The sequence below is a fragment of the Microtus pennsylvanicus genome, chromosome 7 (assembly GCF_037038515.1).
Source record: "Microtus pennsylvanicus isolate mMicPen1 chromosome 7, mMicPen1.hap1, whole genome shotgun sequence".
In the NCBI taxonomy this organism is placed as follows: domain Eukaryota; kingdom Metazoa; phylum Chordata; class Mammalia; order Rodentia; family Cricetidae; genus Microtus; species Microtus pennsylvanicus.
In genome coordinates this window covers 1,475,593-1,497,790 of record NC_134585.1, presented here as the reverse complement: position 1 = coordinate 1,497,790, position 22,198 = coordinate 1,475,593, and the positions used below count along the sequence as shown (strand labels likewise).

Here is a 22,198-nt window from a genome sequence, read left to right as displayed (position 1 = left end):
GTGCAGAGGGGCTGAGCAGGCTCTGAGTTTCACTGAGGTGAGGCATTTGGGTGCAGGTGGCTGCCGGCATCTGCATGGAACTCAGACACTGAGTACGTCTGTGCTCCCCAGAGTCCTTATCGCCCTAAAGCCCAGAAAAAAGTATCAGCCTCTAGGCACAGGGTCACCAGGGCCCTGCCTCTAACTTTAGGGAACTGTTGGAACCAGTGTCACACCAGAGCGCCAGGGCAGCCGCCCTCTTCCCAGAGCAAGGGAGAGAAAGGATCACACGCGGTATATTTGGGGTTTCATCATTTTATCTCCCTCTCCTCATTCTTGCGTTGTGGGGACTTCAGGTCTGCTTCCTTTACAAGACAAGGAAGGCACACGGGTCACTTCTGAGGCCGCCCTGCACCACAGGTCTGGGAAGGAAGGCTGGCATGGTGCAAGTGGGGCTCAGAGCTCCCTGGCGCTGGGCGTCTCTTCTATCAGCTGCTGGAGGTGGGAGGCTGCTTGGTCCAGCTTTGACAACTCCAGGCGGAGGGAGGAAAGCTGGACGAGGAGGACGAGAATGGGTGAGCCGGCTCCGCACCATCCCCGCTGGCCGAGGAGGACGAGAATGGGTGAGCCGGCTCCACACCATCCCCGCTGGCCGAGGAGGACGAGAATGGGTGAGCCGGCTCCACACCATCCCCGCTGGACGAGGAGGAGGACGAGAATGGGTGAGCCGGCTCCGCACCATCCCCGCTGGACGAGGAGGAGGACGAGAATGGGTGAGCCGGCTCCACACCATCCCCGCTGGACGAGGAGGAGGACGAGAATGGGTGAGCCGGCTCCGCACCATCCCCGCTGGCCGAGGAGGAGGACGAGAATGGGTGAGCCGGCTCCACACCATCCCCGCTGGCCGAGGAGGACGAGAATGGGTGAGCCGGCTCCGCACCATCCCCGCTGGCCGAGGAGGACGAGAATGGGTGAGCCGGCTCCGCACCATCCCCGCTGGCCGAGGAGGACGAGAATGGGTGAGCCGGCTCCACACCATCCCCGCCAGGGCTTGGGCTTCCTCACCTACCCTCTGCTGCCTCTCTGCAACCCCCTCTGACGCAGTCCGATTCAAGAGGTCAGCGAGCTGTTTCTGTAACTTCTGCCTCCGGGCAGCGAGCCGAGGTAGCTGGCTCTGGGGGTCCACCAGGCCCTAGACATCAGGAGTGAGGGCTGAGACACCGGCAGCCTGCAGCTTCCACCCTGAGACCCTCCCCTTCATCCTCTTCTGAGATCCCTCCAGTTTCCTCTGCTCACCTGCAGCTCCATGTAGATCTTAATGGTGTCATTCAGTGGGGCGAGGGCCCAGCTGGAGGGAGCTGCTGCCCCTGGGGGCAGGAACCCTACAGCCCCACAGTGGCTCAGGGTGCTCAGGGGCTCCAGGAAGGGCTGGAATAGGCCCTGTTCTTCTGGATCTGAGCTCTGGAGCAGCACTAGTGGAGGCAGGGACAGTGAGTCAGGGTCAGTGAGGCCATCAGCTCCCACCCCACCCTTGGCTGCCCTTCCCTGACAGCCCCTTCATGACGACACCCAGGACCAGCCTCACCTTGGGGTCGGGCTTTTGTGAGATGGTAGGTGGCTCGGAGGGCCCGTAGTGCCTGGACAACCTCTTGGACCCTGGAGAAGCAGCGTTCCAGCTGGGGCTGGCGCCAGGACTCCTGGTGAGAAAACCCAGAGTCAGCACTGCTGCTGCTGCTGCACCCGCTCCACCTGCCTCATCAATGAGAACAGCGCTCCGCCTGCAGGAGCAGGGCACCACCATCTCCGGGAATGCACGACCAGTAGTTGATGACTGTACTCACTCTGCAGTACCAACCAATCCCCACTGGGCGAGAAATCCAAATACTATCAAGACACAAAGCCCAGTGTCAGGTTCAAATCATGAACAGTTTTACTTTGAATGTTCTGCAAGCAAGTACTCGGTACAGCATATGCACACCTGCGGGATCTCTTGGAACTGGGGTTACAGTTGAGAGCCACAGTGCGGCTGCTGGGAATCAAACCCTGGTCGTCTGCAAGAACAGATGCTCTTAGCTGCTGAGCCACCTCTCTAGTCTCAGACTCCCCCCCACCTCTTTGTTTTGTTTTTTGAGACAGGGTTTCTCTGTGTAACAGTCCAGGCTGTCCTCGAACTTACTGAGCTCCAGCTGCCTTTGCCTCCCAAGTTCTGGGGTTAAAGGCGCGCACCACCACTGCCCGGCCTTTCCCCTCTATGTAGTCCTGGAACTTGATATGTAGACCACGCTGGCCTCAAACTTACAAAATCCTCCTGCTGCCGGGCAGTGGTGGCGCATGCCTTTAATCCCAGCACTCGGGAGGCAGAGGCAGGCGGATCTCTGTGAGTTCGAGACCAGCCTGGTCTACAAGCGCTAGTTCCGGGACAGTCACCAAAGCTGCAGAGAAACACTGTCTCGAAAAAAAACAAACACCAAAATCCTCCTGCCTCTGCCTCCCAAGTGCTAGGATTAGAGGTACGAATCAATTTAGTGAGACAGTATAGAAACAGTAGTGCCCGACATGGTGGCACATGCCCTGAATTCCAGCACTTGGCAGAGAGGTAGGCGGGTCTATACAGTGAGCTCCAGGACAGCCCAGCTACATAGACCCTGTCTCAAAATGGGAAAAACAAAAAACAAGGCTGGGAAATGGCTCAGCAGGTAATGCCTGCCAGGCAAGCGTGGTAACCTGAGTTGGAACTCATGTGAAAAGCCCCATGGTTAAGTGGCAGTGGCCCCACAACCTTCAGCCATCGCAAGGCTACCCCTCCACCCCTAACCCTGACTTACCAGGCTGTGGGCACTGGGGTAGGGGGCCACACAGATGCTGGGGGCAAGGGGACCACCTTGCCTGGGGGGCAGTCTTTGCCAAAGTTCTTCTGCCAGGAAGGGCATCAGTGGGGCGAGGAGGCGCAGACCAACATCGGCGCAGGAGAACAGGACCTGAGGGGGTCCTGGGGGACATGGAACCTTCGACAACACTGGCTTTACCGCTTCCTAGGGAGGAAGCTGACAGGTAGAACAGCCACACCGCATTTTGCCTGCCTGTCACTGCTGTGCCGGTGGGACCAGCTCCTGGGCTGGGGTACATGCTAAGGTCCTGAGCATCACCAACACCATGCTATCCCTGGATGTGCATGTGAACAGGGCCCCGTGCAGTGTTTCCCAGAGGTGTGGGAGAGAAAGTGGGACAGTTTTTTTTTCCCTGCAGGGCTGGGGACAGAAGTGTCCGATGCACCAAGTCCTCTGCCCTGGAACAAGACTGAGAAACAGCGAGGGAGACCAGCCCACAGCCACCGCTGCATGCCCTGAGTGACCCTGAGTGGGGAACTTAGGCAGGCAAGCACTCTGGGTGACTGTCATGGACAATGCTTAGAGACCCTGGTCTGAAACCCATCACACAGTCCCCCTAGGACGCAGCAGCTGGAGTGGCTGAAGCAACCTTGACAGGCAGCAGTGCTGGGCTGCACTCCAGGGGCCAGGCAGTGAAGGAGGAACAGGTGCACGCACCCCAGAACTCTGGAAACTCTAGGCCCTGCCCTACCACTCACCAGGTAGACATCACAGAGGTTGTGGAGCCAGAAATGATACAGGGTGTGGGTGACGAGCGACAGATCCCGGCTGAGGAAGCCCCTCTCACACTCGTGGGCTGCAAAGGCCAGGCGGCTCAGAATCCAGGCGTCCATGGCGGAGGAGGGAGACACCTGCAAGCAGGCGCCATGAGGACCCGGATGGCTGGGCCCTGTCCCCGGTCACTCCAGGCTGCCGTCTCCCACCTTCTCTGCTGGCTGGGGTACAAAGTTCTCCCCCAGGGCACGGAGGATAAAGCGCAGGGCGTTCCAGAGCTTGTTGCAGAAATGGCGGTAGTTCAGGACCTCAGAGACAGACAGGTGCAGGTTGCCCCCTGGAGGGAAAGAAACAGGAGTCTCCCTGTCCTCAGCAAGCAGGGCTGGCTGTCCACACAGGGGCCCTCTGCCATGCCAGCCGCCAAGGCTCACCCAGGATTCCATGAGAGCACAACGCAAACCTCAGGGCATCTGTCCCACACTCAGGGATCCCATGAGGAAAGTCCTTTTTCTGCAACCAAAGGAAGACAGAGGTGGCCAGTGCCTTCAAGGCTGCAGGGAAAGCTGGCAGCCACGTTAGAGGCCTGGCCATGGGTCTTACCTGTGCTGCGGCTGCAATGGCCAGCTCTCCCGGGTCCAAATTGCCATCTCTCAGCTTGGCCTGTAGCACCTGGGGCGAGTGACGAGTTCATGGACCATGCTCCCTGTGCTCCCCTCTGACCTCTTCATCCCTTGAGCTGAAGTCTTTGTCCTTACCTGCAGCTCTTGCCCGCTAATGATATCCCGTGGGTCTAGCACATTCCCCAGGGACTTGCTCATCTTCCGGCCTTGCCTGTCTCGAACCATGGAATGGAGAAGCACCTGGAGACATGGAGGGGGTCAGCAGAAGGGCTTAGGGACCAGGGGCAGACTGGGCATGTGGGGCACTAGAGTACATTACCTTGCTGAATGGGAGCTGCCCAGTGAGCTGGGTCCCCAGCATGACCATGCGGCTCACCCAGAACAGCAGGAGGTCACTGCCGGTTTCCAACAGTGAAAGGGGATAGAAACGAGCGAGGTCTGGCGTCTAGGACAGGATAAGCAGTAAGGGCCACGGCCGCCTTGGCCGGCTCTGTCCACCTGTGGTGCCCACCCGCATGCTTTCTGCTTTAACCACCTCACCTCTTGGGGCCAACCCAGGGCAGAAAAGGGGAAAAGAGCCGAGGAGAACCAAGTGTCCAGGACGTCAGGGTCTGGGGACAGAACGGAATGGGGACAGCTAGAACCTTTGGCTGCTGCTGCCAGTCCCAGTGCCCCTCACAGATTCAGCCACACACTCACCCCTCTCCAGGGTCAGTTCTGCTCCTGGTCTCCCGGTCAGCTTTGCTGCTACAGCTCTGGCCTCAGCCTCTGACCGCCCAACCACCCAACATTCCTTCCCGTCATCCTGAAAAAAAGCACGGGATTAATGCTGCAGGCTCTCTAGAAGAAACCGCCTGGGGGTACTGTCACACATTGGGCTCCGAGTTCCCCGCCTGGGGCTTCCTTCCACACCAGCTGCTGCTCACCGACCTCTGCCTTCTCTCCAACCACCATGTAGGCCGGGATCCGATGGCCCCACCACAGCTGCCGGGAGACACACCAGTCCCTGCCAAAGATGATCCCAGCTGATGCCTCGATGTGCCCAGTGGTCCTCCCCCTCCCCACCTTCATGAGCGCCCCCCTTACCCGATGTGGGAAAACCAGTGCTGCCAGCTCTTCTGGTGGAAGGCAGGCCAGAGCTCCAGAGCCCCTGACTCCACAGCCTGGAAATAGAGGTGGCCCACGCCTTTAATCCCAGTCACAGGCAGGTGGGCCTCTGAGTGTGAGGTCAGTCTGTTCCAGTCCCGCCAGTGTGATGGCTCAGCAGGCAAAGAGCTTGCTTGGCTTACAGAGCGACAGCCTGAATTCTAGCCCCACAGAAGAACCCACTCCACACTTTAGCCTCTCATCTCCACCTGTGTACATAACACACAGGCGATTAAATAATTTAAGTTTTAGAAAATATGTCCATGTATGTATACACACATAGAGGTCATAGGTCAACTTGTTCTCTTCCAGCACCAAGTGTGGCAGCCAGAGCTTTTGCCGGTCAAGGAAAGAAGCCAGGCGGTGGTGGCACATGCCTTTAATCCCAGCACTTGGGAGGCAGAGGCAGGTGGATCTCTGAGTTTGAGGCCAGCCTGGACTACAAGAGCTAGTTCCAGGACAGGCTCCAAAGCCACAGAGAAACCCTGTCTCGCGGGGGGAAAAAAACAAACAGAAAGGGCCTTGAATTCTGTCCAAGAACAAGGGTGCATGGCAGCCCGCTCGGGCCACCTGCCTCCATTGCCACAGAGCCTTTAGGACGGATCCCAGTCTGTGTTTCACCATGATCCTCGGAGGCTCCCCTCCTCCCCATACTGGGCCTTACCTTGGCAGCTCGGTCCCCCATTTCCTGGCAGCGGACAAACCACTGGCATTTCAGCAGGTATTCTACCACGTCCCCGGAACGGCTGCAAGGGTGGCAGGGTTAGGACCCATGTGCTAGGGAGCAGCTGGGGCCAAAATCTCACAGGACCCTGGACTGGTGGTGCCCCTTTATAATCCTAACACCAGAGAGACTGAGGCAGGGAGTTCCAGGCCAGCTCAGATTACACGATCAAGACCCCGACTCAAACAGAAGCCCCGGCACAGAGCTCACCCCCTTTCGGGACGGCCCCCAGTGGAGGACAAACGGCCCTACCTGCAGAGAGGCAGCACCATGGGGTGCTCCTGCAGGCCCCGGAGCAACCCCCGCTCCCTCAGCGCGCACATAATCTTTTCCCGGGCCACAAATCGGTGAAGACCCTGGGGAGGTGACAGACAGGATGAGGCAGGGTGGAGAGTGCCCACAGGAGATGGGGAGCACCAAGACGGGCCCCACCTGCAGCCAGTCTCCACACAGGGACGTCATTGTCCCATCCTCTGCGATGACGCTCAGTGGGGTCAGGCCGTGCCGGGCCCCCATCTCGGCATCCGCTGGACTGTGAGCCGGGGTCACCTTCACTGCCCCTGGGGGAAGGAGCTGCTGTGAGGTGCCCGCTCGCATGACTCTCCCACTGTGTCCCCCCCTCTCCCTGAACCCTTGGCTTCCACACACCTGTGCCCACATGTGGCTCAACAGTGGTGTCTGTGATGAGCGGGAGGAGCTGTCCTGTCAAAGGGTGACGGAGCTGTCGCCCATGTAAATGCTAAAGGGAAAGGTGAGTGTCAGAAACAGGGTCCACCCGTGAGACCCCAGAGCGAGAGGGACAGAGGGTCCGCCCAGTGAGACCCCAGAGCGAGAGGGACAGAGGATCCGCCCGTGAGACCCCAGAGCGAGAGGGACAGAGGGTCCACCCGTGAGACCCCACAGCGAGGGGGACAGAGGGTCCGCCCCATGAGACCCCAGAGCAAGAGGGACGACAGAGGGTCCACCCGTGAGACCCCAGAGCAAGAGGGACAGAGGGTCCGCCCGTGAGACCCCACAGCAAGAGGGACAGAGGGTCCACCCGTGAGACCCCAGAGCAAGAGGGACAGAGGGTCCGCCCGTGAGACCCCACAGCAAGAGGGACAGAGGGTCCACCCGTGAGACCCCAGAGCAAGAGGGCAGAAGGCAGAAGGCCTGGCGAGTGAGCCAAGGAGCAGACACTTGGAACAGCTCCTCCGCTGCTCCTACAAAGGCAGCCATGGGAAGCACAGGAGCCAATGAGCGTGGTGGATACAGAGGGCAGCAGCCTGGTCTGGGGGCTGTGATTAACCCTGAGCGTGAGGAGAAGCAGAATAGCCAAAGAGAAGGGGGCACAGACTGGGCCGCCGCAGAGCTGGGAGGAGGGGTCTCAGAAGGGGAAAGTGAGGAAAGGGTGCAGTGTGGGGTGCAGGCCCACTCCAGTTACTCACTGTGTATCGTGGGTCATCGGGGTGGACGGCCACAGCCACGTCTCCAGGCAGCGTCTCGGGCCTCGTGGTTCCCACCACAATCTCCACACCTGGAGACAAGCATTCAAGCCCTGCAGTCAGCTACCGCCCGGCCTTCCCCTGACACAGGTGAAGCAGACAAGGCCCGGCTGGCCCCATGCTGCCTCCTGCCCCCTTCCGACCAGCTGAAGCATTAAAAACTACACGCTACAGCTACCTTCCTTTGCGTGCTTTCCTGAGACAGGGCCCAATGTTGCCCTGGCTGGCTTGGAACTTGCTAGGTAGACCAGGTGAGCCCTAAACCTGGAATCCTCCCACCTCTGCCTCCTAAACACTGTGATCGCAAGTGTGCCATCATTAGTCAGAACTAACCTTTCACCTCTTTCCTGAGTGAACCCTAAGTTCCCAAAGAAGAGGACCCCCAGAGTAAGGACCCACAGCAGTGAACCTACCAGGGGTCCCAGAGGCCCAGTATGTGCTCGAGAAAATGGGGAGCAGAGGAAAGAGGGCAACTTTAGGCTGACACTCACCGGGCTCGCCATCCACAGGGAAAGCAACAGAAGCAAGGAGCCCAAAAGACACAGGGGTCGGGCAGCCGGGCAGCTGGAGCACTGTGCGGCCAGGCAGGGGCCGGCTCTCTACCTGGAAGGTTGAGGAGGCAGGTGAGAGAGCAGCCTCTCCACAGAGCTCACATCCAGGATATCCACCACCATGTGTCCCGCTTCCCTGGCGTCCACCCAGAGGGCTGACGAGCCAACGTCCACGGTAAAGTCACAGAGCTCAGAAGCCAAGGCAGTGCACTGCGCTGAGTACAAATTCTGTGACTCTTTACAGTGCCCCCGCGAGGCAAGCGCCACCATCTGACTGAGGGGAGCAACAGGATGTCTAGAGCTGAGACAGGCAAACACAGCTGCCAGCGGCAAGGGCCTGACCCCGCCAGCCTGCTTCCCTCCTCTTCCTCACCTCAATGTCTGAGATGGCCGATCTCAGAGTGCACGACCAGTTCACAAGCTGACGGCTCCGGTACAACAATCCCGAGTTGTAGAGTCGCACAAACGCTTCCGTCACAGCTGCCGAGGAGCCCTCGAAGGATGACACCCGACATGCTCCCTCAGCCGAACCCAGAGGTTCCCCTCGTTCCTCTCCCAACACCCTCCCCAGAAAACCCACAACGACTATAACGTGAACTCACAGCGTCCATGGTGAAACACTCTCGGTCCCAGTCCAGAGAGGCACCCAGAGCGCACAGCTGCTCATAAATCTCCCCTCCTTTCCTGTACCGGAGATTCCTATCGGTAAACATGACCAGAGCACCTCCCACACACTAACCAAGAATGCTCACCAATGCCGGGTAGCACGTGGCACTGGCCCAGCAGAGGCTAGAAGCGGATGGAGACAGAACCACACACCCAGGGTAGAAGCCGATGGAGACAGAACCACACACCCAGGCTGGATCTGATGGAGACAGAACCACACACCCAGGGTAGAAACCGATGGAGACAGAACCACACACCTAGGGAAGAAGCGGATGGAGACAGAACCACACACCCAGGGTGGAAGCCGATGGAGATAGAACCACACACCCAGGGTGGAGCTGATGGAGACAGAACCACACACCCAGGGTGGAGCTGATGGAGACAGAACCACACATCCAGGGTGGGGCTTTCCACGGCTTTAAAAGCTGCACAGAGGTCTCCGTAGGGGTGTCTAAATTTCTGGCTTCTTTGAGCCATGCAGGATTAATAATTGCCTTGGGCTACACCCTGTGGTGTCTACACTGTGGCCCCGGATTATGAGGACATGGACATAGACATACATACACACACACACACACACACACACAAGCTACAGCCCATGGGTTGTGAGCGCACACATACATTCATTTTGCACAACACCATAACACAACATTGCTTTTGCACAACATCATAACACGACACTGCTTTTTGCACAACACCGTAACACGACATTGCCATCTTGAAAGTTCACATTTGAGGACTGTGCAATAAAGCAAAAGAAAGAAACCACACACACAAAACAAGTCCCCAACATGTTAAATAAGTTTACAATTCACAGCTATGCTGGGATGCACGTGGCCCACGGGCCACAGGTTGTGTTGTATATGCCTGCCCAGGAACAGTCACACGGTGAAAAACCTAAGAAAGTGAGAGAGACAAAAGCATGTGACAACAGACGTGAAGGAGACAGGCCCGGGTGCGAGGGAGAGGACGGAATCCAAGAGGAAATAAGACAAGCAGACAGGATTAAAAAAACAAACAAACAAACAAAAACAACAAAAAACCCAACAACACAGATACGTGCATAGATCCATAATATACACATATACGACATTTACATTCTGACATAAACACAGCATGCATGCACACACACACACACGCGCACACGCGCACACACACACACACACACAGAGCTTGGACACCCGGTCCCTCAAACGCTGAGACCCAGAGCTTCTGCCCTGAGATGGTTTGGAAGAACCGAATGCTACCGGTCAGGAGAAAGCAAAGATTCAGCCAGTCAGTCATGCAAGTGGCCCCACCATCGTACCCATGTTTCCACTGCCACACGGCCTGGAGGAAGTCTTCCCGGCTCAGCTCGTGTCTCCTCACACCCTGCTCCTTCCACAGGTGTTTCTCCACCACAGCCTGGAGTGGGATCAGGAGCAGATGAAAAGCTGGTCAGGTGCTTTGGATAAAGACTGCGCCGTTGACCGAGAAAGGGAACCGGGACGAAAGACCCACCTGGGTAGCAATTCCTGCGTGATCTGAGCCAGGGATCCACAGCACGCGATCCCCACGCATCCGGTGCCTGAAACGGAAACACCAGAAGGGACCCTTGAGTTCACTCACCCTTCCCTTCAGAACTGCGGCCACCCCAAGTCCTCTCACCAGCGCACAAGCGCGTCCTGTATCGCTACTGTGAGTGCGTGACCGATGTGCAGGGAGCCAGTGACGTTGGGAGGTGGGATACACATGGAAAAGGTCTCCCCTGTAGCGTGGGGCAGCCGCGCCTAGAAGGAATGAGGAGGTCTGAGGCACAAGAGAGGACTGTGTGTTACCTGGAGGGCAACAGCACCCTCTGCTGTGCCCAGGTCAAAAAGAACTTTAGGAGGCCAGGTGTAGTAAATCACACCTTTAATCCTGGCTCTCGGGAGGCAAAGGCAGGTGGATCCCGGTGAGTTTGAGGCCAACCTGATCTACATAGAGACCCTATCTCAAAAAAACAAATCATGATGATGATGATGATTAATAGAATTTCATCCAATGTACTGAAAGCAAAAAGAAACCTCTAAAGCAGTCGGGGTGGAAAGAAAGCTGAGCTGTGAAGCTGGCCTGTGCCCACAAAGTTCAAGGGCTGTCCACTTGGTCCCTGGGCCCTCGCAGCCCCGTTCTGCCCAGCACTGACCTGATACTCCGGCTTGAAGAAGCCCTCTCGCACCCACCACTGGTACCAGGCTGCCTCAACATATCGGGGACTGTAAGCAGGAGGCAGGGGCCCAGAAACATCTGTTCAAGCAGAAGAGAGAGCCACTACTGAGCTGCATTTCAGCAGACCACAGAGCAACAAAAATCGCAAAAACATAACCACAGTTTACCTTTCTTTTCACCTGGCTCGGTGGGGATTTCATACAGTACTACCTCCTTGTGGCTCCAGGCCTTGGTGGGCACTGCAGGTGACTGTGGGAGGAAATGGGGGGGGGGGTTGCAGATCGCAGTAAGTACACCACAGTCATCTGGATCCCCGCACCAGATCTCCTTCAGTCCCTTCCCAAGGACTGACCCCTGACCTTGCTCGTCTCAGCTAGCCCAGCCTCGAGGGCCGCCTGCTTCTCCCGCAGGCGCTTCTGTTTGGCTTCTCGGTTCCTCCGAGAGAGGGGCGAGCCTTGGAGCTCTGGCTGTGTACACAGTGGCTGGGGCCTGGAGGGACCCCAGGAGGGCCTCAGCACCCAAAGCGGTGGCCGGAAGAAGGCCAGAGGTAAATGAGACATGGGGAGAGTTTGGGAAGAAGTCAGGTGCGCTCATTAAGAGGCCGGGGTGCAGGAGGTCACAGCCCGTCACTCCCAGCCCAGCGGCTGGACCCTCTCACTCTGTCCTTCCGCCTGGGGGCGGAGTGCATGGTGTCAACACCATTCTGGGTCGCTGAAACCTTGGCGTCCAGAAGGCAGGGGCTCTGGCGGTCACCCTGCGCTGACGCGGACACGCGGAAGAGAAGTCTGGGGTCCGGAAACCAGGAAACCCCCAAACCTCCAACACGCCACTCTATCCTGAACTCCCCAGCGGATTCGGCGTGCGGACAAGCAAGCCGCCGAGTGTGCGCAAGCGCGCAGGGGCGGGGCCACGCCGGCGCGTGCGTAGAAGACGCTCGCTCCGAGGGTTTACTGTGTAGCCGTGGGTACCACCACCTCGGATGGGAAAACGCGGACAGGTGTCCGGAGCCGCTTAGCTTTTTCCTTAATTTTATTAAACAAGAAATGTCCTGGTGTGTAAACAAAATACATCTGAGTTGGAAAGCTGCCCGCCCGCTCGTCCGTTCGGGCCCAGACCCGGCCGGCTCAGGAGCTGTGCTTCTGCCGCTTCCAAAAGCGCTTGACGTCGCTGTGCCCGGACGGAGTCACCACCATCAGCCGCTTGGCCGAGTTCTCGAACACCAGCACGCCCAGCTCCCGCGCGTGGGCCAGCAGCAGCTCAAAGTCCACTTGCGACAGGAACTGGTTATACAGGACGCCTGAGGTTGGGTGGGACAGGCAGGAGGTGAGGGGCTGCAGTGGCCTCGGCCCCTTCGGGCAGCATCAGGGCAGAGGCAGCAGACCAGTTTTAAGAACGAACTCGTGCCATCCAGACGTTCGAAAAGACAACGGAATACCACAAGAAAAACCATGCAAACCTACTCAGGGCGATGACTGAATGACCCTGCTTCTTACCCTCACCTAGATAGCTTAACCCAAACTACACTGAATTGGGACCTATTTCCTGCTACCAATAAATATATCAAAATAAAGGATCAGCTTTCCTCTCCCTCTCTGTGAGGGAAACAAATAAGAAATGCCCGAGACCCTTTTCATTCACCATGGCCAAACTGCTGGCCTTGCCTCTTAGATCAACAGAAGCAACGCACCTTCAGTGAAACGAAGTCTGTCCCTCTCCAGCTCCCACAGCCGAATCTGGTCTGTTATGGTGGGAGGCAGCACAGGAGTCTGCAGGAACAAGGGTGGGGCTATAGGACCCAGGGCAAGAGCCCAAAGCAGTCTCTGTGGTTTAGATGCCTCTTTCCATCCATTCTTCCGTCGCTAGGTGCCCAGGCTGCCAGCCTCCAGCATCTTGGTACCCCACCCACCCATACCTGTTTGAGCATCACTGGATGGGCCCTTGTCCTTAGGAAATGGATTATCTAAGAAAACACAAGAATGCAGAAAGCCGTCTGAGCGGTCTCTGTCACTGAAACAGCATCTCTTGCACTTGCTAGCCACGAGCCAGACAGAGCTGAAGCTATGCTTCCATGACAGGAAGACTTGTCCCCCATCTCCCAACCTTCTTTCCAGGTAGGGATACCTGCTGGGCTGTGATGCCACTGGCAATGGCCTGCTGCACGCTCTCCCGGGTCACCTGTGCCACCACCATGTTGGGGAACCGATACAGCATCTCAGAGAAGAGGGCGATGAGAGCGATCTGCAGCTCCGACTCTGGCCAGGGATGAAGAGGAATGAGGAGGTGCCTACTCCTGCCTCCCTCTAGCCCTGTCCTCGTGTGTTAGACAAAATACCAGAGCGCTCCTAACCATAAACATGGCATAACTGGAATCCCTCCTGCGTCTCCCCTCCACCTCCATCCAGCCTCACCGGTATAGGCATACAGTCGGTAATTGGTTTCCACGACAATGAAGCCCGGCTGGTGCACAGTGCCCCCAGCCCCAGAGACGCCAGACGAGAGGTTGATGGCTAGGCGCGTGGGGTAGTAACGTCGGGACTTCCTCTGGAAGGGCACGGGGAAATAGGGTCCTCTGTCACCACCCTAGCATCTTCCTGATAGACAGATCCCCAGGTTCAGGGTGCAAAACCAACCCTGAACTTCCCCCCCAAATAACCCAAGCACTCAGTCCTGGCAAGAGCTTTCTGCACCCCAATACCCTACTCTCCTAGAAGCCAGGCGGCTGGGTGTGTGTACCTTCCTCTGGAAAACGAGTCCGAACTCACGCAGGTGTTGCAGGAAGTTCAACAAAGAATCACTCATACCCTCTACGGAGTAGTCCTGGGGAAGAAACGGCCAGCGAAGGCTGGGCACACAGCCCACCACTGGCCACCCAGCCCCTGCACTGCCCACCTCATGCCTTCTCAGGCACTTCTGTGGTCATTCATACACTCCACTTCTCCATAACCTCTCTTTATCTCCCTGTCCTCCAGCCCCTACTTACCTTGCCCAGAGTAGAGAAACTGAGCTGGAAGAGGAAGGAGAGAATCTCCACTAGGTCCATGCCCCGACTCTGAGGAGAAAGGGGAGGTGAGAGAGGATATGAGGCAGAGTGGCAGGAAGAGGGGGTTAAGGAGCGCAGTCTAGGGACCAGAGGAGAGCGGACACATGGTCATCGGCCCAGGTTCTTACCTGCGCTGTCTGCAGATACTGCAGCATGAAGTACCAGAGCTGGGCAGACGTGTCCAGCAGCAGGAACTGGAAGCCAGCAGAAGTGATGCAGGGCGGCTCTCCAGGTTCAGCGCTAGAAACGGAGGGGCTGATGGTAACGGCACGCAGAGAGGGGCTGCCTGTTTCTTATACCTACTCAGACCTCTTTCTTTTCAATCCTTCTGAGCACTGGACACCCGCTTTATCTGAGACCCAATGAGCAGGGAGCTGCTGTGTTCTGTCCTCCTCACCTTTTCATAAGCCCAGCCTGGCTGAGGAGCTGGGCCAGGTCCTGGCTGACGGCTGCACTGGGGGAGCCTACCATGAAGTGCAAGACCACCTAGAGACAAAGGGGTCAGACTGGAACTCAGGGCTCCAGGGATGGGGGCAGAGCAGAGACAAAGGGGTCGGACTGGATCTCAGGGCTCCAGGGATGGGGGCAGAGCAGAGACAAAGGGGTCGGACTGGATCTCAGGGTTCCAGGAATGGGGCAGAGCAGAGGCACACAGAGGCCCGGTCCTCACCTCCCAGCGCTCCTCGGCGTACTTGTCGAGTGAGGGGACGTCCCGGGCGTGCTTGTCTGGTCCCAGCTGACTTGTGTCATCAGACCAGGCCTTGCCCCTGCGGCCAGCCAGGATGAGTAGGAGTAAGGAGCCCTGTCTGCTTCCCCACGGACCACAAGGAGGGGGCATTTCCTACACCCTGTACCCACACTCGGTCCAATATATTTTTGAAGGAGCTTCCAAAGGGGGAGGGGGCCTCTCAGGGGCTTCTCCTCCATCGCTGCCATCAGCAGTTCCCCTGCCCTAGCTCAGGAAGAGAGGGAAATGACATACCCACCCAGAAGGGCAATTCGGAGGTTCTGGCGGAAGATGGGGTTGAGGATGAGGCCCTGGAGTCCACCAGGGAGCAGCTGCGTATGCCAAATGCGGAGGCCACTAAGGAGCCCTGTACTCTCCTCCTGAGCCCTGGACAGAAGCAGAGGCAAGGGGCGTGTTACGAGCAGAAAGAGACCTCCAGGGTTTCCATTTCTACCTTTTCTAAACTGGCAGCCCTTGGAACAGTGTCCCAGAATGAAGCTGTGTTTCTAACTACAGCGCTAAGTAGAGCCTAGTTTTTCTTTTTCTTTAAGACAGGGTTTCTCTGTAGCTTTGGAGACTGTCCCAGAACTCACTCTGTAGACCAGGCTGACCTCCGCCCCAGAGATCTACCTATCTCCATGTCCTGAGTGCTGGGATTCAAGGCGTGTGCCACCACCACCTGGCTGTTTTCTCTTCTTTTAATCACTGTTTGTTTCTCTCTTTAATTTTCTAAGTTAATCCCTTTTTTCTCTTTTTTTCCTTCTTTTGTTTTGTTTTGTTTTTGAAAGGGTCCTATGAAGCAGACTTACCGTGGAGCCCTTGAACTTCTGCTCTTGCTAGCTCTCCCTCCCAACTCTCAGGACTGCTTCTTTCTTTTCTTTGCTCTCTTTTTTAAGTCAGCATACAACCAGTTAGTTACAGAAATCACAACCTCCAAAGGGGAAACCACTGCAAGTGTACTCTTGGAGGGTATTCCCTGTGCAGGGCAGAGCCTGCGGAGAGGCCCGAGGTTTGACCCCTAGCTTCTTGTGTATCCTAGCGGTGCAGTTTGAGAATGCAGCCGCTGGGCAGCCGGCACAGCTGTGCTCAGGACTCACTTGCTGAACTCTTTCTTCACCCACAGGGCCACTGCAGCCTGCGGCAGAGGCTGCTCCAGAAAAAGCATCCGCATCACCCAATTCTTCGCCAGAGAAGGGAGCTCCCTGAAAGGTTCAGAGGCCAAAGGTTACCAGAAGCTGCCTCACGCCTGCACCTCGGCCCACATCTGCCTCTGGAACGTCTCACCCCACCTCCCACCTCTTTACCAGTCCCACTGCCCCCACACTCTGTTTTGCATTGCCACACCATGTGGTAATGTCTAACGCGCCGGTGCTCACACTAAGCTAAACCTCTCCCCATAAGATTCCAGTCTGCAGGCCCCGTTACATTCCCCAAACCACGGTCCTTGCTTTGAGAGGCTCTCACCTGAAGACAGCCAGACAAGTGGCTGGGTGCCCATACAATCGGTCCAGCACCCCAGGGCTCAGGCCCCCTAAGAACTCCTGTAGATTCCTACATTGTAGGTGTGCTCGGTTCAGTCCACCCCTTGCAGGGGCGCTCTCCATCACCTGAGAGGTACAAACATCAGAGGTACTCCCCCACGATCCAAGCCAGTGTCGCTCTGCCTTCAGATCTATCAGGTCCACCATCACCCACCATTTCTACACCTTCCTCCCTGGTGCTACTCTTTCCTTACTTCTCCCAAACCCCTCATGTTCCTGCTTCTTCATCAAACAGCCCAGGATCGCCGGGCGGTGGTGGCGCATGCCTTTAATCCCAGCACTTGGGAGGCAGAGGCAGGTGGATCTCTGTGAGTTCGAGACTAGCCTGGTCTACAAGAGCTAGTTCCAGGACAGGCTCCAAAACCACAGAGAAACCCTGTCTCGAAAAATCAAAAAAAAAAAAAAAAACAAAAACAAAACAGCCCAGGATCACCTTGAACTTGTTATGTGGCCAAGGATGGCTTTGAACACCTGATCCTTCTGTATCCACCTCCCAAGTGCTGGGGTTACAGGAATGTAGCAATGCTGGCTTTTCATCCCACATCTCCCCTAAAGTTAAACCTTCTCTCAGTCTCCAACTGGTGGGATTATTCCCACTTTTGTGTGTGGCCCCGAGGATCATGTCTAGATCCTCACCAATGTGGCCAGGTGAATCATTTATTGTTCCATACTTGCAAAAGAGTTTTGCATATTAACGACGCCTCAAATTTATCGTAGCAGTGACAAAGATGCTTATTTGAACCCAGCCCTCTCTCTCCTCCACCCTCCTGGTCAGATCGGTCTACAAGATCCAAAACTGTCGAGTCCTTAGCTCTCATCTGGAGACCCGGCTATAAACTACCTCCATGCTGGTATAAATCCCTTTCTATCTCTTTTCCCCAGCGCCAGCCTCACCCTCTCACCGTCCCACACCGTCCGAGCTCCTCACTTCTTCCTGGCTTTCCTTTCATGCCACCTCTAGCTTAACTCTCTCTCCCTTATCTCTCTCATATCGCCCCCTCGCCACTCGGATCCCCCTCGCATACCCCGGGTCACGAGCCGTCGCTTAATCAGAGCCAATGTCTCGCATTGGCTGAAAATAAAGGATGAGAAAACGGTGGGAGAACCACGAAGTCTTCCACAGACAGGAACCAGCCAATAACCAGTCCAAAGGGTAGGAAGCACAGAAAAAGTGTGAAGAGTAAAGGGGATGAGAATAGGCACTGCACTCGCTTGCCGCGTGGCGTGTTGGGAATTGTAGTCCTCTCCTTGCCCGCATTGTAGCATCGTGAGGACGGTTTGACTACAATTCCCGAAAGGCACCGCAAGACTACCAGCCGAGAGAAGCTGGTTTTTCATTGAATTCCCTAAGAACACCCTACGACAGACCATTTAGTTCCACTTCTCTCTTTCCCTTGCCTCTAAGAGTCCTTGTCCCGCCCAGACAGGAGGCGGCAACCAATCTGGAGATGCTCCCGAGGCCTCCAATCAGAGGCCCGCTGAGGCCGCTCGGTGGCCAAGTGTTGGATTTAGAGACCTAAAAACTGGGTTTCTTGACCTCTGCTGTTCCCCACGAAATTGAGATAATGTACCGCGCAGAGCATTTTCACGAGGCGAGGATTAACACATTCCAGTTCGCCTTCCTCCAGAGTCCCCCTCCAGCTCTTAAACAGTTGGAAGACTCCATTACAATTTTTTTTTTTTTGATTTTCGAGACAGGGTTTCTCTGTACCTTTTTTTTTTTTTTTTTGGTTCCTGGCCTGGAACTAGCTCTTGTAGACCAGGCTGGCCTCGAACTCACAGAGATCCACCTGCCTCTGCCTCCCGAGTGCTGGGATTAAAGGCGTGTGCCACCACCGCCCAGCTCCATTACAATTTTTTTTAATATATTTATTTATTTATTATGTATACAATATTCTGTCTGTGTGTATGCCTGAAGGCCAGAGGAGGGCGCCAGACCTCATTACAGATGGTTGTGAGCCACCATGTGGTTGCTGGGAATTGAACTCAGGACCTTTGGAAGAGCAGGCAATGCTCTTAACCACTGAGCCATCTCTCCAGCCCCCAATTTTTTTTTTTTTTTTTTTTTTTTGGTTTTTGGAGACGTGGTTTCTCTGTGGCTTTGGAGCCTGTCCTGGAACTAGCTCTGTAGACCAGGCTGGTCTCGAACTCACAGAGATCCTCCTGCCTCTGCCTCCCAAGTGCTGGGATTAAAGGTGTGCGCCACCATTGCCCGGCTTCCATTACAATTTTTAAAAGAAAGCTGCCATTTGCTCTGATTTGGTTGATGAATTTACCGGAGAGAAAGGTAAGGCAAGGGAAGACATCCACCAAGGTCAACTATAATTTCTCCAGTTCTTATGAGTCAAATTCTGATTTTTGGCCTTTTGTTTGTTTTTTGGTTTTCTGTGAATCCCTGGATGTCTGGAACATGCTCTGTAGACAAGCCTGGTCTTCAACCCAGAGATCCTCCTGCCTCTGTCTCCCAAGTGCTGGGATTAAAGGCAGGCACCACCACCACCCGGCTTAAATTCTGTTATTCTTACATCACAGAATACCAAGCCCAACAAGAATAAGGAATTTGCACAAGAGATCCGCAGTGCTGGGATAAGAAACACATTTACAAAGGACAAAAGATGGCAGGACCATGTAAGACTTTGTTATGACTTATTATGCCCACTATTTGCCAGTCGGTATCTACAATTAGCAGAGCATCAATCACGAAGCTGACAGCGCTTTTCAGCACACGGTACAGTGTTTGTATATTTCAAACACAAGAGTCACAGTCTGGGAATAAATGTTGGATGAAATGGGCAGAACTGACAGAAAGCACCTCTTATGGAGCAATTAAAAAAGACAACAAGGGCTGTGAGGTGGCTCAGTGGGTAAAGACTCGCTGTGCTCACCGGGTGACCTGACTTCTCCATGCGTGCCATGGCAATATGAAGCCCCCCCCCCCGCCTTTGCCCTCCTGCACTCACAGGAATAATGAATGAAGTCATTTGACATTGTCTTGTTTGTCAATGTTAAAGTAAACTCTGTGCCAGCCCCTCCCCCCTCGTTCACGATGACCTTCATCCTGATAGCAGGGGGAAGGCAGTTTCTAAACATAAAATGACCTTGTCTAGAAACAACTCCAAGAAGAGAAACCAAAGGCTTGCACACAGCCCCAGAGGTGGATTTAACTTCCCATTCCCCAGACCTCCTCTATAAAGCCCAAGCATCTCTTTCGTCTTTGGCAGACACCCCCCTTACTGCCATGTCTGCCCCTCTATGTTTGAAGTAAGCACTTCAGTCTGTTGAGGTCCATTTCCAGCCTCTTTTCTGCCTCCTGTCTCTTTAAGATGCTTCAAAAATCTAACAGTAAAATAAGGAAGAAGAAACATACTAGATTAGCAAAAGAAATAGCAAGCAATAGTAAGAAATCCCATCTTGTAAAGAGATGGGAAAGTTTTGATTTGCAATTAAAGGTGGTGGAAGGAATGCAGACTGGAGAGGGGAAAAAAAAGAAGCAAAAAGAATAAAAACAATGCCGGGTGGTGGTGGCGCACGCCTTTAATCCCAGCACTCGGGAGGCAGAGACAGGCAGATCTCTGTGAGTTCGAGGCCAGCCTGGTCTACAAGAGCTAGTTCCAGGTGGTAATGCTTGCCTGGAATCTCAGCCTTCCAGAACCGGAGGCAGTAGGATTAGGAATTTACAGTTTGCCTGGTTTTTTTGTTTTGTTTCTTGAGTCAGGGTCTCTTTATGGCTGTCTTGTAACTCTCTCTGTAGGACAGCCTGGCCTTGAATTTACAGAAATCTGTTTGACTCTGCCTCCTGAGCACTGGGAATAAGGTGTGCTCCGTGACTGCTCCTGACCCTCCTGCCTCCACCTACCCACCCCGGGCAGAATTACAGGCCCATAACGCCACACGTAGCTTTGTTTTTTTCTTTCTTGCTAAGATTTGGTTGCTTCTTTAATTTCAGTTTTATTTATTTATTTATTATTTATTTATTTTGGTTTTTCGAGACAGGGTTTCTCTGGAACCCCATGGGCTGAAGAGCGTTGGTGGAGATCTGGTCTGACCAGAGGAGATTGCTGAAGGCTAGCAACACACAAAACCCAGGGAACAGTTTCGGCCTCGGAGAAGCTGAAAAAACGGTGGTGTGTGCAGGAGAGTGTGCTAGCCCAGAAAGTCAGCCCTGGACAGAGCAATCAGAAATGGACTTGGTGGAACACTTCTACTATAAGCTTTCAGGAGACTGAGGCAGGAGGGTTGCTAGTAGTGAGATTCTTATAGCAAACAGCACAGGCCTTTAATTCCTGAACTCAGGAGGCAGAGGTCCATAGATCTCTGAGTTCAAGGACAACCTGGTCTACATAGGGAGCCAGGCCAGTCTTGGCTACACAGTGAGACCCCATCTGAATAAAGCAACAGAAAGATCCACAAAAGCGACTAGGGGTACAGCTCAGTGGGAGAGAGTTCGCCAAGCATGTGCAAGACCCTGGGTCCAACCCCGGCATTGCACTCATCACCATTATTGTCATCACACATACATAAACATAAAATAAAATATAGTAAAAAACAATTTAAAGGGGCTGGTGAGATGGCTCAGAGGTAAAGGCAGTTGCCACCATACCTAAGTTTTCTACCCAGGACCCACATGGTGGAGCTAGAGAACCAATTCCTGCAGGTTGTCTCTAACCTAGACACACACACACACACACACACACACGCACGCGCACACACACACACACACGCACACACACACACACGCATGCACACACATGCATACACACTTCCGCACACATGCACGCACACTACATAGATTTAATATGTAATAATTTTTGAAATACAAGCTACAGAGGCCCCGGCACGGCGTTGTGTGCCCGCAACTCCAGCACCTGGGAGGTAAAGGCAGAGCAAGTTCCACAGCAAGTTTAAGACAAGTCTGGGCCACATGAGACCATAAGATCCAGCCTCAAAACAAAGGTCACTGAGGCTGCAGAACTAAAGACAAACCGGAGAGGGACAGAAGCGGTCCTGGGTGACTAGCTAGGACACGCCAGTGTAGCAGCCTGTGCCCGGGCAGGGGAAATGTCGAGAAGAACGAAGATCTGGCAGCGGACCTATGAGCTGCGCACTGGACTGGACTCAGCATGGAGGAGGATCGAGGGTGCCATTGCTGCCACGGTGGGAGAGGGGCAGGTTTGGACACGCTGTCCTGAGCTTCACAGGAGCCAGAGTTACATAGTTCCAAAGCTTACTCAAAGCAAGTCTGGGCACAGAACCCTGGGAGCTATGGCTCCCTGCCAGGAATTCCATTGCTTATTATTCTAACGTCTGACCTCTGAACTCTAACCCATCAATGTCTGTCTTAATCGTAAGGCAGTAGCCTGACCTCCGCAGCTTTAACAAGACTGTTAGATTTGTGACCTGGGCCCTGAGAGCCCATTAATCCAGCCTCAGATTAAATTATCTTTACTGTTGTCCTCTCATTATCTGTTTGGCTCACTTTGTGAATATCGTCAGCCAAAACCCCAGGGTCCTTGTTTCACAGAAATGGCTGTGAAGATGGGGCTGCTTTCTCCAAACCTGCAACTCGATTGTTTTTTCCTTGCTTCCCAAAATGAACTCTCAAGCTTGCCCAGTGACTGCAGCTTGTCCTTGCAGGCCTGAGACATCCAGGCTCATAGCTGTGGCTTCCACCAGACAACTCACGGGCAGGAGTCATGAGCATGCTTCCAAAACCAAACCCAGACATCACCTGGGTCTCCCCAACCCTTGGGATCCGAGAATCGGACAAGGAAAAGAAATCACACCCTTATTTTGGATACCCTCAACCCAAAATCTATGGGGAGTGAGAGAACTCCTGGTGGCTTCTGAGGTAGCTGTTGACTGCCGCCGATCAACACCACTGGTTTTTCTTTTTTTAATTTTCGTTTTTAATTTTACATATCAATCCCAGAT

At 54.8% G+C, this 22,198-nt stretch overlaps 2 protein-coding genes across 3 annotated transcripts; both read right to left on the bottom strand.

The window, feature by feature from the left end:
* Window positions 1-284: 284 nt before the first annotated feature.
* Window positions 285-11,849, bottom strand: Vars2 (valyl-tRNA synthetase 2, mitochondrial). The gene is made up of 29 exons (XM_075979305.1): window positions 11,319-11,849; window positions 11,127-11,208; window positions 10,937-11,037; window positions 10,420-10,541; window positions 10,273-10,339; window positions 10,079-10,176; window positions 8,709-8,790; window positions 8,480-8,599; window positions 8,047-8,158; window positions 7,499-7,587; window positions 6,720-6,810; window positions 6,504-6,631; window positions 6,324-6,427; window positions 6,012-6,093; window positions 5,288-5,364; window positions 5,132-5,207; window positions 4,901-5,006; window positions 4,742-4,812; window positions 4,521-4,646; window positions 4,337-4,441; window positions 4,182-4,250; window positions 4,013-4,091; window positions 3,791-3,918; window positions 3,566-3,718; window positions 2,805-3,011; window positions 1,565-1,676; window positions 1,276-1,451; window positions 1,049-1,171; window positions 285-531 (listed from the first exon to the last, which is right to left on the bottom strand). The coding sequence occupies exons 1-29, from the start codon at window positions 11,517-11,519 to the stop codon at window positions 436-438; spliced, it is 3,183 nt and encodes a 1,060-aa protein (XP_075835420.1). The 5' UTR covers window positions 11,520-11,849; the 3' UTR covers window positions 285-435.
* Window positions 11,850-11,970: 121 nt separating this feature from the next.
* Window positions 11,971-17,458, bottom strand: Gtf2h4 (general transcription factor IIH subunit 4). 2 transcript variants are annotated; one of them, XM_075979341.1, is made up of 14 exons: window positions 17,293-17,456; window positions 16,191-16,333; window positions 15,824-15,928; window positions 14,982-15,113; window positions 14,670-14,766; window positions 14,397-14,485; window positions 14,128-14,239; window positions 13,940-14,008; window positions 13,693-13,776; window positions 13,368-13,500; window positions 13,081-13,211; window positions 12,872-12,919; window positions 12,647-12,725; window positions 11,971-12,256 (listed from the first exon to the last, which is right to left on the bottom strand). In XM_075979341.1, the coding sequence occupies exons 2-14, from the start codon at window positions 16,328-16,330 to the stop codon at window positions 12,084-12,086; spliced, it is 1,392 nt and encodes a 463-aa protein (XP_075835456.1). In that variant the 5' UTR covers window positions 16,331-16,333; window positions 17,293-17,456; the 3' UTR covers window positions 11,971-12,083. The 2 variants fall into 2 exon arrangements, with proteins under 2 accessions (XP_075835456.1, XP_075835457.1); XM_075979342.1 differs by lacking the exon at window positions 14,397-14,485 and having other exon boundaries at window positions 14,986-15,113; window positions 17,293-17,458.
* Window positions 17,459-22,198: the final 4,740 nt, after the last annotated feature.